Consider the following 13,837-nt stretch of genomic DNA (forward strand, 5'->3'; position numbering starts at 1 on the left):
ATAAATGTCTGCATATTAAGGAGAATTAATATGCCACTAAGTCCAAGGACTGGGGATAACTGGCCCCCTGAAGACACTAATAATAAGACCCTGAACACCAGGGCTAAAAATGTCCAGAGCAGCATCCCAAAGCTCCTTGGCTGACCTGGTTGACTAAAGTGACCTTAACTTTGGAACTCAAATTTCTTCCTTGATTGAAGGTAATTGATAACCTCTACGGTCCCTTATGACTCTGACATTCTACTTCTCTGAGGATGGGATCTGAGTAAAAACAATTTTAATAATGCAGAGTCCAATAGTATATTAGTTACCAGACCCCAAGCAGGATGGGGCACATATTGAAGGGTTAGGAGCTTCCGTTCATTCAAACCTTAGTTTGTGGGAGAGGAGGGCATCTAAGTTCATTGATTCCTTAGTTTTTGAATGGAGGGACTGGCTTTACATGGTAGAGTTAATGTTCCTATACCACAGACCTCAGACAAGCAATCACATCCAAGTAGGAGATGCGCCGGGGAGCAGAAAGAAGTGTTAAGAGATGTTTGTTTCAGATTCTGGCCCTCCATTTACAACTCACTGCCATACAACCTCTTCTTGGAACCTCATCTTCATTCTTTATAAAACAAGGATAACACCTTCCATACAATACTGGGAGGATGACTTAAAACAGATAAGAAAAAGTGAAGACCACTTAGCACAGAGTAGATGCCCACCAAACGTCAAGTCCGCATCAAACTTTGTCTAAAGGGGGCACCTGGCTGGCTCAGCCAGTTGAGTGTGGGACTCCTGATCTCAGAGTCATGGGTTCAAGCCCCATGTTGGGCATGGAGCCTACCTAAACAAACAACACCATGTTGCTTAACTAAAAGGGTTTATACTATGGAAGTCCTGATGGCAGGCCTTCATATCAAAGGCTCCCCTCCTCACTTCTGCCCACATCCAGTATGGAAGGTGGCTGTGTCCCTGGCCTCTGTTAGATTTCCTCTGACTCTAGGATGGTGTTGGGTACTCCACTGCATGTTCATCCCTGAAGCTCACTCCAAGACCAAAAGCTGGAAGCCAGGACAACCAATTCATCTGAGGTACTTCTACATTTCCAACTGTTCCTCCACCCTTCATTCCCAATGCCGCTCTCAAGGTGGGGCATTTCCTGCTGAGCCAGAACTCTCTATGGGAAATATTTTTGAAGAGCCATCCTCAGCGCCTTGGTTCCTCACTGATGGATAGTGAATATAGTAAGGATCTCACAAGATAGTTGTGAGAGTGAAAAAACTTGTGTAAAGAGCCAGTGGTGTCAGACAACATGAAGTCATTCAATAAATGTTAGCTCCCTTCTCCTTGGCAACTCCTTTGCCTAAAAGGAACACCGGAGAGAGAAGACAGTGAAAGGGAGAGGTAGGCTCCAAGGATTCCCCTAATGCCAGCTTTCTTATCAAGTCTGAGATGGTTTTATGATGAATTTTCCAGAAATAAAAGCTACCTTTCTCCAGTAGGTCTACCTGTGAGCAATTGTGCTGGAGAAGGTGGTCAAAGGCACTGGCCATGGGCTGGCCAAGGCTATGATTCAGATCTTAGCAGACACGTTCTCTGGAGTAGCACCAAGGTTGTGTACTGGGTGGGCACTCTGCCAGCTCCCCCATCTGTTCTGTCCAATCCTGGCTTCTTGGAGTTGGGGTGGAAGAATTTTCCCTGAAGGAAAGCAGCCAACACCCTGTCCCACCCTTCTCCTTGGGCAACTCTTTGCTACACAAGAATCTCTCTCACCTGTTTTCTTTCAGCTGCCTGGGGAACCAGCTGCCAGACTATCAGTTTGGGCTCAAGCCCCGCTCACCACGTCCCTCCCTGAACCTGCCCGAAGTCCAGCAGCTGGTCTGGAGTAATATCTTCCTTCCAGCTGGGAACACTGAAAACCCCAGAGCTTGTCGAGTCAGCTGAAGCCCGTGAAAACCAGCTCCGGCCGTTGGCATATTTAGTGCAGAGCCAAACGTGGGGCGGGGCGTTCTAGGTCCTGCCTGGGGCTGGCCAGGCACTTTGGGATTAGGCTGGGGACATGCTTGGGGCAGTTGCCAGGTAAAATACAGGATGCCTAGTTTTGAATTTCAGATGAGCGAATAATTTTTTAGTATACTTAAGTCCCAAGGATTTCGAGGGATATTCGTAGCTTAAAAACATTTTTTTTAAAATCTGAAATTCAGTTTTAGCTGGCCGTCCTGTAATTTTATTTGCTAAATCTGGGAACCAGAGGCAGGTCTAGGGCACCTGGGGCAGCCCCGGCAGGAGGTGAGGCGGCGGGGGAGTCAAGAACAGGCTTGGGGATCTCGCACCGGGCCTCAGCAGCTCCTCCCGGCTGAGGGCTGCACCTCGGCGGGACTGTGGGAAAGTCTCTTTCCAGAGGAAGGAGAGTCTTCGCCTGGCCTCGTTCCCGCAGCCACCAGCCTCAGTCGCAGCCCGCAGGCTCTCCCCAGCCCGGCGGCTCGCCCATCCGTCCGCCCACGACCCTCGCGGCTCCCGGCACCTCCCCACCGCTCCGGGCAAGCCCTGGCTGCTCGCGGCCTGGGGGCGGTGCGGCGTGAAGTGCGCACGCGCGGTGGGCCAGGGGGCGGGGCGCGCGTGCGCGCGCGCGGGCGGGAAGAACTCTGCGCTGCCTGGCGTGGGCGTCGGCGGAGGTCGACGTCCCAGCGGGCAGCAGGTGGTGGGCGTCGCTGCCGCTGCCCCCGCGCCATGGAAGGGGCGGCCGTGGCAGTATGCGAGGTGATGCCAGGGAGGAGAGAAGGCCGAGAAGGACCCTCTGAGGAGGGTTTCGTGAGCGAACCGCAAAGTTTGGGGAGAGGGGTCTGGTGGTGCCTGAGGTGGGAGTGGGGTGATTCGGCGGAAGCTCGCTGGCCCCACACGGTGCTGTGAGGAGCAGATGAGGGACGGCGCCTCAGTTGGGGGAACGCCTCATTTCACAGCCCAGAAGACCGAGGCCCCAGGAGCTGAAGTGTTTGCTAGGCGTTCGCGGACACCCAGGTCAGGGCCGGGGAAACCAGCCTGGAGTGAAGGGGGCCTCTCCCCGGGGCGGAGGGGGTGCGCAGGAAAGACTACTGGGCAGCCTCGGGCGCAAGGCGAGGCCAGGGCGGGCGAAGTAGGAGAGAGGCGGACTCGTGTGGCGTGGGGCGCAGGCCTGGGTCTGGGTGGTGGAAGGTGGTGCAGAGGCCTCCCCCTCGGCCTCTACCACCCTGCGCGTCCCGGAACTTTCCCGCTCTGGAAAGTGGGATGGGGCGTCCCGCGCCGCCACGCTGCGTGAGTTCACCCATGGCAGCACCCTCAGAGCCGCCACCTGCTCACATTCTTAGCCCTTGGTCTTGTAAGGGGTACTAGACAGAACAGAACCACAGGCCTGACGGGGTTGACCTGACGGCCCCTGAGCGTTCGCCCGGTCCTCTTGCCTTCAAGGCCTTATCCTCCAAGTTGAAGGATTCGATTTTACAGACGGAGGCTAGGCTAGAACCCAGAGCTTCTGACTCCCAGGCCAGTGTTGTTTTCCCTATTGCAATCTACGGATAAAGCCACTGCGGGAAGATCTTAACAGAGGGGAGCACACTAAATCAGAGGCTGTGTGAAGGAAAGTGCTGGATTGTAGAAATGTCTGGAAGCCATTCTTAGAAACTTGGGTGCAAATTAGGATCTTCATTCCCAAGTTCTCTGAGATCTCCTCGCCTTAAAAGAGGTAGTAATTTTCCCTGTGATACTTTAGTGTGGAAGTGAGAGTGTGCTTTTATAAATAGTGGAATTAAATACAGAATATTTTTAATAATACATTTATTTTTTATTGGTGTTCAGTTTGCCAACATACAGAATAACACCCAGTGCTCATCCCGTCAAGTGCCCCCCCTCAGTGCCCGTCACCCATTCACCCCCACCCCCCGCCCTCCTCCCCTTCCATCACCCCTAGTTCGTTTCCCAGAGTTAGGAGTCTTTATGTTCTGTCTCCCTTTCTGATATTTCCTACCCATTTCTTCTCCCTTGCCTTCTATTCCCTTTCACTATTATTTATATTCCCCAAATAAATGAGAACATATGTTTGTCCTTCTCTGATTGACTTATTTCACTCAGCAGTTCCATCCACGTTGAAGCAAATGGTGGGTATTTGTCATTTCTAATGGCTGAGTAATATTCCATTGTATACATAAACCACATCTTTTTTTTTTTTAAATTTATGATGGACATAGAGAGAAGTAGAGACACAGGAGGAGGGAGAAGCAGGCTCCATGCCGGGAGCCAGACACGGGACTCGATCCCGGGACTCCAGGATCGCGCCCTGGGCCAAAGGCAGGCGCTAAACCGCTGAGCCACCCAGGGTTCCCAAACCACATCTTTATCCATTCATCTTTCGATGGACACCGAGGCTCCTTCCACAATTTGGCTATTGTGGATATTGCTGCTATAAACATCGGGGTGCAGGTGTCCCGGCGTTTCATTGCATCTGTATCTTTGGGGTAAATCCCCAGCAGTGCAATTGCTGGGTCGTAGGGCAGGTCTATTTTTAACTCTTTGAGGAACCTCCACACAGTTTTCCAGAGTGGCTGCACCATTTCACATTCCCACCAACAGTGTAAGAGGGTTCCCTTTTCTCCCCATCCTCTCCAACATTTGTGGTTTCCTGCCTTGTTAATTTTCGCCATTCTCACTGGTGTGAGGTGGTATCTCATTGTGGTTTTGATTTGTATTTCCCTGATGGCCAGTGATGCAGAGCATTTTCTCATGTGCTTGTTGGCCATGTCTATGTCTTCCTCTGTGAGATTTCTGTTCATGTCTTTTGCCCATTTCATGATTGGATCGTTTGTTTCTTTGGTGTTGAGTTTTATAAGTTCTTTATAGATCTTGGAAACTAGCCCTTTATCTGATAACGTCATTTGCAAATATATTCTCCGATTCGTAGGTTGTCTTTTAGTTTTGTTGACTGTATCGTTTGCTGTGCAAAAGCTTCTTATCTTGATGAAATCCAATAGTTCATTTTTGCTTTTGTTTCTTTTGCCTTTGTGGATGTATCTTGCAAGAAGTTACTGTGGCCGAGTTCAAAAAGGGTGTTGCCTGTGTTCTCCTCTAGGATTTTGATGGAATCTTGTCACACATTTAGATCTTTCATCCATTTTGAGTTTATCTTTGTGTATGGTGCAAGAGAGTGGTCTAGTTTCATTCTTCTGCATGTGGATGTCCAATTTTCCCAGCACCATTTATTGAAAAGACTGTCTTTCTTCCAGTGGATAGTCTTTCCTCCTTTATTGAATATTAGTTGACCATAAAGTTAAGGGTCCACTTCTGGATTCTCTATTCTATTCCATTCTCTATCCTGTTCTCTATTCTGTTCTCTATTCTGTTCCATTCTCTATTCGGTTCCATTGATCTATGTGTCTGTTTTTGTGCCAATATCACACTGTCTTGATGACCACAGCTTTGTAGTACAACCTGAAATCTGGCATTGCGATGCCCCCAGCTATGGTTTTCTTTTTTAAAATTCCCCTGGCTATTCGGGGTCTTTTCTGATTCCACACAAATCTTAAAATAATTTGTTCTAACTCTCTGAAGAAAGTCCATGATATTTTGATAGGGATTGCATTAAACGTGTAAATTGCCCTGGGTAACATTCACATTTTCACAATATTAATTCTGCCAGTCCGTGAGCATGGAATATTTTTCCATCTCTTTGTGTCTTCCTCAATTTCTTTCAGAAGTGTTCTATAGTTTTTAGGGGATAGATCCTTTACCTCTTTGGTTAGGTTTATTCCTAGGTATCTTATGCTTTTGGGTGCAATTGTAAATGGGGTTGACTCCTTAATTTCTCTTTCTTCAGTCTCATTGTTAGTGTATAGAAATGCCACTGACTTCTGGGCATTGATTTTGTATCCTGCCACGCTGCCAAATTGCTGTATGAGTTCTAGCAATCTTGGGGTGGAGTCTTTTGGGTTTTCTATGTAGAGTATCATGTCATCGGCGAAGAGGGAGAGTTTGACTTCTTTGCCAATTTGAATGCCTTTAATGTCTTTTTGTTGTCTGATTGCTGAGGCTAGGACTTGCAGTACTATGTTGAATAGCAGTGGTGAGAGTGGACATCCCTGTCTTGTTCCTGATCTTAGGGGAAAGGCTCCCAGTGCTTCCTCACTGAGAATTATATTTGTGGGCTTTTCGAAGATGGCTTTTAAGATGTTGAGGAATGTTCCCTCTATCCCTACACTCTGAAGAGTTTTGATCAGGAATGGATGCTGTATTTTGTCAAATGCTTTCTCTGCATCTAATGAGAGGATCATATGGTTCTTGGTTTTTCTCTTGCTGATATGATGAATCACATTGATTGTTTTACGAGTGTTGAACCAGCCTTGTGTCCCGGGAATAAATCCTACTTGGTCATGGTGAATAATTTTCTTAATGTACTGTTGGATCCTATTGGCTAGTATCTTGTTGAGAATTTTTGCATCCATGTTCATCAGGGATATTGGTCTATAATTCTCCTTTTTGGTGGGGTCTATGTCTGGTTTTGGAATTAAGGTGATGCTGGCCTCATAGAACGAATTTGGAAGTACTCCATCTCTTTCTGTCTTTCCGAACAGCTTTAGTAGAATAGGTATGGTTTCTTCTTTGAATGTTTGATAGAATTCCCCTGGGAAGCCATCTGGCCCTGGACTTTTGTGTCTTGGGAGGTTTTTGATGACTGCTTCAATTTCCTCCCTGGTTATTGGCCTGTTCAGGTTTTCTGTTTCTTCCTGTTCTAGTTTTGGTAGTTTGTGGCTTTCCAGAAATACGTCCATTTCTTCTAGATTGCCTAATTTATTGACGTATAGCTGTTCATAATATGTTTTTAAAGTCGTTTGTATTTCCTTGGTGTTGGTAGTGATCTCTCCTTTCTCATTCATGATTTTATTTGAGTCTTCTCTCTCTTCTTTTTAATAAGGCTGGCTAATGGTTTATCTATCTTATTAATTCTTTCAAAGAACCAACTCCTGGTTTTGTTGATCTGTTCCACAGTTATTCTGGTCTCGATTTCGTTGAGTTCTGCTCGAATCTTTATTGACTCTCTTATTCTGCTGGGTGTAGGATCTATCTGCTATTTTTTCTCTAGCTCCTTTAGGTGTAAGGTTAGCTTTTGTATTTGAGTTCTTTCCAGTTTTTGAATGGATGCTTGTATTGCAATGTATTTCCCCCTCAGGACTGCTTTTGCTGCATCCCAAAGATTTTGAACGGTTGTATCTTCATTCTCATTAGTTTCCATGAATCTTTTTAATTCTTCCTTAATTTCCTGGTTGACCCTTTCATCTTTTAGCAGGATGGTCCTTAACCTCCATGTGTTTGAAGCCCTTCCAAACTTCTTGTTGTGATTTAGTTCTAATTTCAAGGCATTATGGTCTGAGAATATGCAAGGGATGATCCTAATCTTTTGGTATCGGTTCAGACCCGATTTGTGACCCAGTATGTGGTCTATTCTGGAGAAAGTTCCATGTGCACTTGAGAAGAATGTGTATTCAGTTGAGTTTGGATGTAAAGTTCTGTAGATATCTGTGAAATCCATCTGGTCCAGTGTATCATTTAAGCTCTCGTTTCTTTGGAAATGTTTTGTTTAGAAGACCTATCGAGTGTAGAAAGCGCTAGATTGAAGTCACCAAGTATAAGTGTATTATTATCTAAGTATGTCTTAACTTTGGTTATTAATTGATTGATATATTTGGCAGCTCCCTAAATACAGAATATTTTAAATTTGTCTCCTCAAGATTGGATGCTTTATCTGGACAGTTGAAACCTGTTCAACTTAAAATATTGTGTGCAGTCTTAACTGCTTATAAACTTACTAGAAATAAAAGCGAATGTCTGTTAAGCATTTACTATTATTATCTATGCCAGGCACCATGTTAAGCATTTTGCTCTTATTTTGTTTACATTTAGCAGTAGCCATACGTGGTAGTTTTGTCCTCATTTTCGTAAATGAGGAAGCTGAGGTAGAGAGGAGTTAAATAATTTCCCCAAGATCACATAGCACATCAGAGACTCAAACCCAGATATCTGGCTCCAAAGCCAGTGCTTTTAACTAGTATTCTGATCCTCAGGATGATTTAATGAAAAATAAAGATGATTCATAACCAGATGCCATTCTTATTCATAGTCTTCATATTGGCTTTTACTTGGGGGAGGAAAAAAGAAACAGGAAAAACAAACTCCCACATAATTTTTTCGAATTATTATTTCCAGATAAACCTACCTTTTATTTATTTTTTAAAAATTTTATTTATTCAAGAGAAAAACAGAGAGAGAGCCAGAGACACAGGCAGAGAGAGAAGCAGGTTCCATGCAGGGAGCCCCATGAGGGCTGGATTGCAGGACTCCAGGATCACCCCCTGGGGCTAAGGTAGACAGACGCTCAACCGCTAAACCACCCAGGCTTCCCGAACCTACCCTTTAAATAAAGCAATTTATTGTCTCCATTTCCTGTCCTGTTGAGTATTGTGTTAATTTCTTATGTCACTTTCCTAGTTACTTCTTTTGTTTAGACACAGTGCTTTGTTCTGAATAGATGTAAATCTGACATTTTGCAAGCAAGAATATTATTTTTTGGAAATTAGGATTGTTAATTCAACTGTCATAAATTTATTACCACCATGATTTCTAAAGATTTGTTTCCTTTGAATTCTGCCCTTTTCAGATTTTGAAATATTTAATAATTCACTGGAAGTGTGAAACAGCAGGAGTATCAAAGGGAACGTTGCTAGAACGACAGCTAGTGATTTCCATGGAAGCATTAAATTCTAAGCACCAGGCAAATACTCTTCATTGTGTAACAACTAGTAAGTAGGGGAAGAAATAATTGATTTTCTGTCTTTGTTATGATTTGTTATAATTAAAATTTTCAGTTAGTCATAATCTTTTATCATGTTATCACTCCAGGGTTACTGAATAGTTAAAAAACTTAAATAATCATGTAATAAGTATCTGGTGATAGATTTACAAATGTGTTCTACAAAACTCTTTTCAGAGGAATATTTTACTGGCTTAAGAATTCTCAGAAACAAACAAAAAAAAAAGAATTCTCAGAAACAATCTCCTTGCTCTTGGTTTTAACCTCCTCTTTCACAGCATATTTATATTACATTGAATTTTATCTCCTTTTATATGTTCAGACTTTGGTAGTTAGAAGAGAGCCAAAAAATAAAGGAAAAGAAAGAAAATGACAAATGGTGCATACTTTAATAATTGTAATTTGCAATTAGTTTGAAAATAAACCTTTTCCACTTGACTCTTTTTCTCTCGTTTTTGCCTACACCCTTGAGGGAAGCTGATGCATTGAGTGGCCCTGGAACAACTTATTGTCTTGAACTTTGGAAGTGATCCTTTTTTGTTTGGTTACTTGTGTGTGTGTGTGTGTGTGTGTGTGTGTGTGTGTGTGAAAGAGAGAGAGAGAAGAGAGTGTATCTGTCTGTAGGTTTACTGAAGGATACTGTGGGATGAAGTTATCTTGTCAGCCTTAGAGGAGTCACCCTGAGTCCCAGTTGAGACTGAGTAGTACTTTAGGCTCTATAAGACATTATCTCACTGAACTGAAATGCCCTTTCTTCCCTTTGGGTATCTAGCAATATATCCTTGAGAGAGATATGATAGGCTGGTTTGCTGTTACTGTGCATGAACTCTACTCTGACTGGACAGAGTTCCCACCATTCATAAGAAAGTTTTGGTTATGATGGCTAGGGTGATGTTGGTCTGTATATGGTTATTAGTTTATGCATTGATTCTAATCCAATAAACTGGCCAAGGTAGCAGGATTGATTTCACTCAAAGCAGAGGACTTGACCACAGTAGCTTTTGGCAAGAGATCCAGTTCCATAGACATTTTGAGCCAAATGGACTTCTTCAGCCCATGTGAAATATAGGGGCCTCTCTCTTCTCTTTATTGTCTTTATTGTCTCTGATCTTTATGTAATAATTTTCATATTTTTTTTGTAGAAGGAAGGGAAATACATGCTTATCATAAAACATTCCAACATTACAGAAATATATTATGGAAAATGAGACTTTCTAGTAATTTCATCCCTTGAGATAATAATTACTTTTTAAAAGATTTTAAAAATTTATTTGACAGAGAGAGAGTTTGAGAGAGAGAAAGAGAGAGTGCATATAAGCTGGGGGAGCAGGAAAGGGAGAAGCAGGTTCCCTGATCAGCAGGGATGCGGGGCTCATTCCCAGGACCCTGGAATCATGACCTGAGGTGAAGGCAGATGGTTAACCAACTGAGCCACCCATATGCTTCCTCTTTTTTTCTTAAATTTTTAAAAATTTATTTATTTATGATAGTCACACACACACACACAGAGAGAGAGAGAGAGAGAGAGAGAGAGAGAGGCAGAGACACAGGCAGAGGGAGAAGCAGGCTCCATGCACCGGGACCCTGACGTGGGATTCGATCCCGGGTCTCCAGGATCGCGCCCTGGGCCAAAGGCAGGCGCTAAACCGCTGCGCCACCCAGGGATCCCAGCTTCCTCTTAAGATAACTATTAATTAATGTTCGATATATATTCTGTTATATTTTTCTAGGCATAAATTTGTTGCCTCTCATCAGGCAGAGAAAAAGCCAGATTTTACAAGTGTTCTAGGATGGAGGGGTAAGAGAGATAACTCAGCATTCAGTCTTTATGTTCATTCAGGCCAGTTATTTTTAATACAACTTTGGTCCTCAACTGGAAAACTCATGCTTCTTCTTTTCAAAGAATAATCCTTCTGGGGCGCCTGGGTGGCTCAATGGTTGAGCATGTGCCTTTGGCTCAGGTCATGATCCTGGGGTCCTGGGATCAAGTTCTGCATCAGCTCCCCACAGGGAGCCTGCTTCTCCCTCTGCCTATGCCTCTCTCTCTGTTTCTCATGAATGAATAAATAAAATCTTAAAAGAATAACCCTTCCTTCTCCCCCACCAAGGTTAGGAAGGTGACCCTAGAATGCTGAGTGGAGAAAATAATCTAAAGACCTGACTACTTAGGGCAGCCCTGGTGGCACAGTGGTTTAGCGCAGCCTGTGGCCCAGGGCATGATCCTGGAATGAGTCCCGCCTGGGGCTCTCTGCATGAGGCCTGCTTCTCCCTCTGCCTGTGTCTCTGCCTCTCATTCTCTCTTTGTGTCTCTATGAATAAATAAATAAAATCTAAAAAAAAAGGGAGCTGACTACTTAAATTCATTTTTTAAACTAACTCTCCTTATTTTAGCTCCCTCCCTACCCCTACTTCCATAAGTTCGTGATTCTGTCATTCCTGAGTCTTTTGGGGATTTTATTGCATTATTCGTGTTGTTTTTTGGCCGTTCCATTTTCTGGATTTAAAATTATTTTTTTTTGAAGATTTTATTCATTTGAGAGAGAGTGAGAATGAGAGGAAGAGCACAGAGGGGGAAGCATACTCTCGGCCGAGCAGAGAGCCTGATTGCGGGGCTCAATCCCAAGACCCTGAGATCAGGACCTGAACCAAAGGCAGATGCTTACCCAACTGAGCCACCCAGGTGCCCTCCTTTTCTGGATTATAATTTGATTTTTAAGGTCCCCTGAATCCTTTCCCTCTAATCCTTCTGATTTTCAGTTTCTAGAATTTTACTATACTCATCTTTGTCTCTTCTCTATCCTCATGGGTTTGTTCCTCTAAAAAATAACCCTTTTCTATTGTCTTACTGCCATTTCAGGAGGAGGTAGTAAAGATAATGTGTATGTTCAATCTGCCATCTTTACTTGAATGTATGAAATGGTGTGTTTGGTCTGAAATCTCTGATGATGAAAAACCATATATTAGTTATTTAAGGCTGCTATAACAAAGTACCACAAACATAAAATAAACTTATTTCCTCACAGGTATGGAGGCCAGAAGTGCAAAATCAAGGTCTAAATAGGGTTGATTTCTTCTGGAGACTCTGAGGGAGGAATCTATTCCATGCCTCTCTCTTTGCCTTTGGTAGTTGCTAGCAAGTCCTTGGTGTTTGCTTGTAGGCATATCACTACAGTCTCTGCCTCTGCCTTCATGAAATACTCTCCACTGTGTTTATATGTTTCTGTCTTCACACAGCCTTCTTAGTTAAAAGGACAACAATTGGATTTAGGTCCACTCTAACCAGTATGACCTCATCGTAACTTGTTTACATTTGTGAAGACCCTATTTCCAAATAAAGTCATATTCACAAGTAGCAGGGCTTAGTTCTTCAAAATCTCTTTTAGAAGCACAAAATTCAACTCAAAACACACCCACAAATATTATTATTTGAATGATCCATTAAGAGAAACTGAGAAGTCACTATATAGTTTTTCCATCAATAATTGTTGAAGTCTTTAATATATTATTTATTGCAGTGTTTTTCAAAGTGTGCTACGGTCAGTTTATGAGTTATGAGGAAGGAATTATGTAGTCATCTAAATTTGGGAAATTCTGGTTAAAATCAAATGAGGGCTGCCTGGTGGCTCAGTCAGTTGAGCATTAGACTCTTGATTTCAGCTCAGGTGGTGATCTCAGGTTGTGTGAGATTGAGCCCTGTGTTGGGCTCTGCACTGGGTGTGGAACCTGCTTAAGATTCTCTCTCTGCTGCTGCCAACTCCCCCACTTCTCTGTCTCAAAAAATAATCAGATGAGTTTCATTATATGTTCTCAGAACCTTAGCTATGCCAGTGTAGACTGTGAATCTTCAAAAACGGACTATAGTATACAGCATTTCCCAGACATATTAGATCTTGTAGCTCTTTTTAAAAATATATCATCTTCTCTTCAGAAAGAATTTTGGGGAATGCTGTTGCTTTAAAAATATGTGCTTTACAAATAAGCCTCTACTGTTATCTTTGCATTTGAAGGATAGCACTTTAGTACAGAAACATTAGAAAGAGAGTTGAGAATTAGGGACTAAAAGGGGTGTGGAGCAGGCAGGATAATTGTTCTCTGAGTATATTCACCAAAAGTGACCCACTTTCAACAATTGTTGATATGGTCCTTGTTAAAATTTAAAAAGGATGTTTGAAGAAACAGTGTGACATACGCAATTGAGAAACATCATAAACACACTGTGAGATGTATAGGTTGTATTTTTTTTTTCTTATTATTGTTCATCTCCTCACTAATCACTAGTGTGGGCCTGCCACTCCACCTGCCATCTCTGTCCACTAGTGTCCCAGTGACCCACTCTCCTTAAGTTAGAACTAGTGTATGCCTGTGAGGAATGTTAAGAAAAAAGAGATGATTGTCTTTTTTAGATTTTTTTAGATTTATTATTTTATTTTTAGATTTATTTTTTTTATTTATTTTTTTAGATTTATTTATTTATTTGAGAGAAAGCAACAGAGAGCACAGGGGCAGAGGAAGAAACAGGTTCCCTGCAAAGTAGGGAGCCCCATGGGGGGCTCAATCCTAGGACCCCAGGACCATGACTGGAGCTGAAGGCAGATACTTAACTGGCTGAGCCACCCAATTGCCCCGAGATGATTGTCTTTTATTGAATGTTCTGTGCTACTTGGGCTCAGGCCTTTTGAAATACCATTTGTCTAGAATCATTCAAAATCTGGAAACCTAAAGCACTGCTCTAATAGCATTTTAGTAGAACTTTTTGTGATGATAGAAATGTTCTATATCTGTGCTGTTCGGTACAGTAACCATTAGCCAGCCACACTTGGCTAATGACCACTTGAAATATGGCTAGTGTGACTGAGGAATCTTATTTTTAATTTAAGTTAGCTAAGTTTAAATTTAAATAGCCACATATATCTAATAGTTATTGTATTTGGAGAGCACACGTTTAGATAATGGTGTTGCCTCTTACTGTAGTTCAGTTATTCTCAACCTTTTCTCCCTGCCTGAAGAATACACATTTCT

The 13,837-nt window shown here is 43.0% G+C and overlaps 1 protein-coding gene across 1 annotated transcript in view; it reads left to right on the forward strand.

The window, feature by feature from the left end:
• Positions 1–2,613: 2,613 nt before the first annotated feature.
• The window catches only part of TOP6BL (TOP6B like initiator of meiotic double strand breaks), a 102,195-nt gene continuing 90,971 nt past the window's right edge, over positions 2,614–13,837 (forward strand). The window contains 2 exon segments of the mRNA XM_072790076.1: positions 2,614–2,748; positions 8,666–8,807. Coding sequence (XP_072646177.1) covers positions 2,719–2,748; positions 8,666–8,807 — 172 coding nt within the window. The 5' untranslated portion in view covers positions 2,614–2,718.

Source organism: Canis lupus, chromosome 21, assembly GCF_048164855.1.
Source record: "Canis lupus baileyi chromosome 21, mCanLup2.hap1, whole genome shotgun sequence".
NCBI lineage: Eukaryota > Metazoa > Chordata > Mammalia > Carnivora > Canidae > Canis > Canis lupus.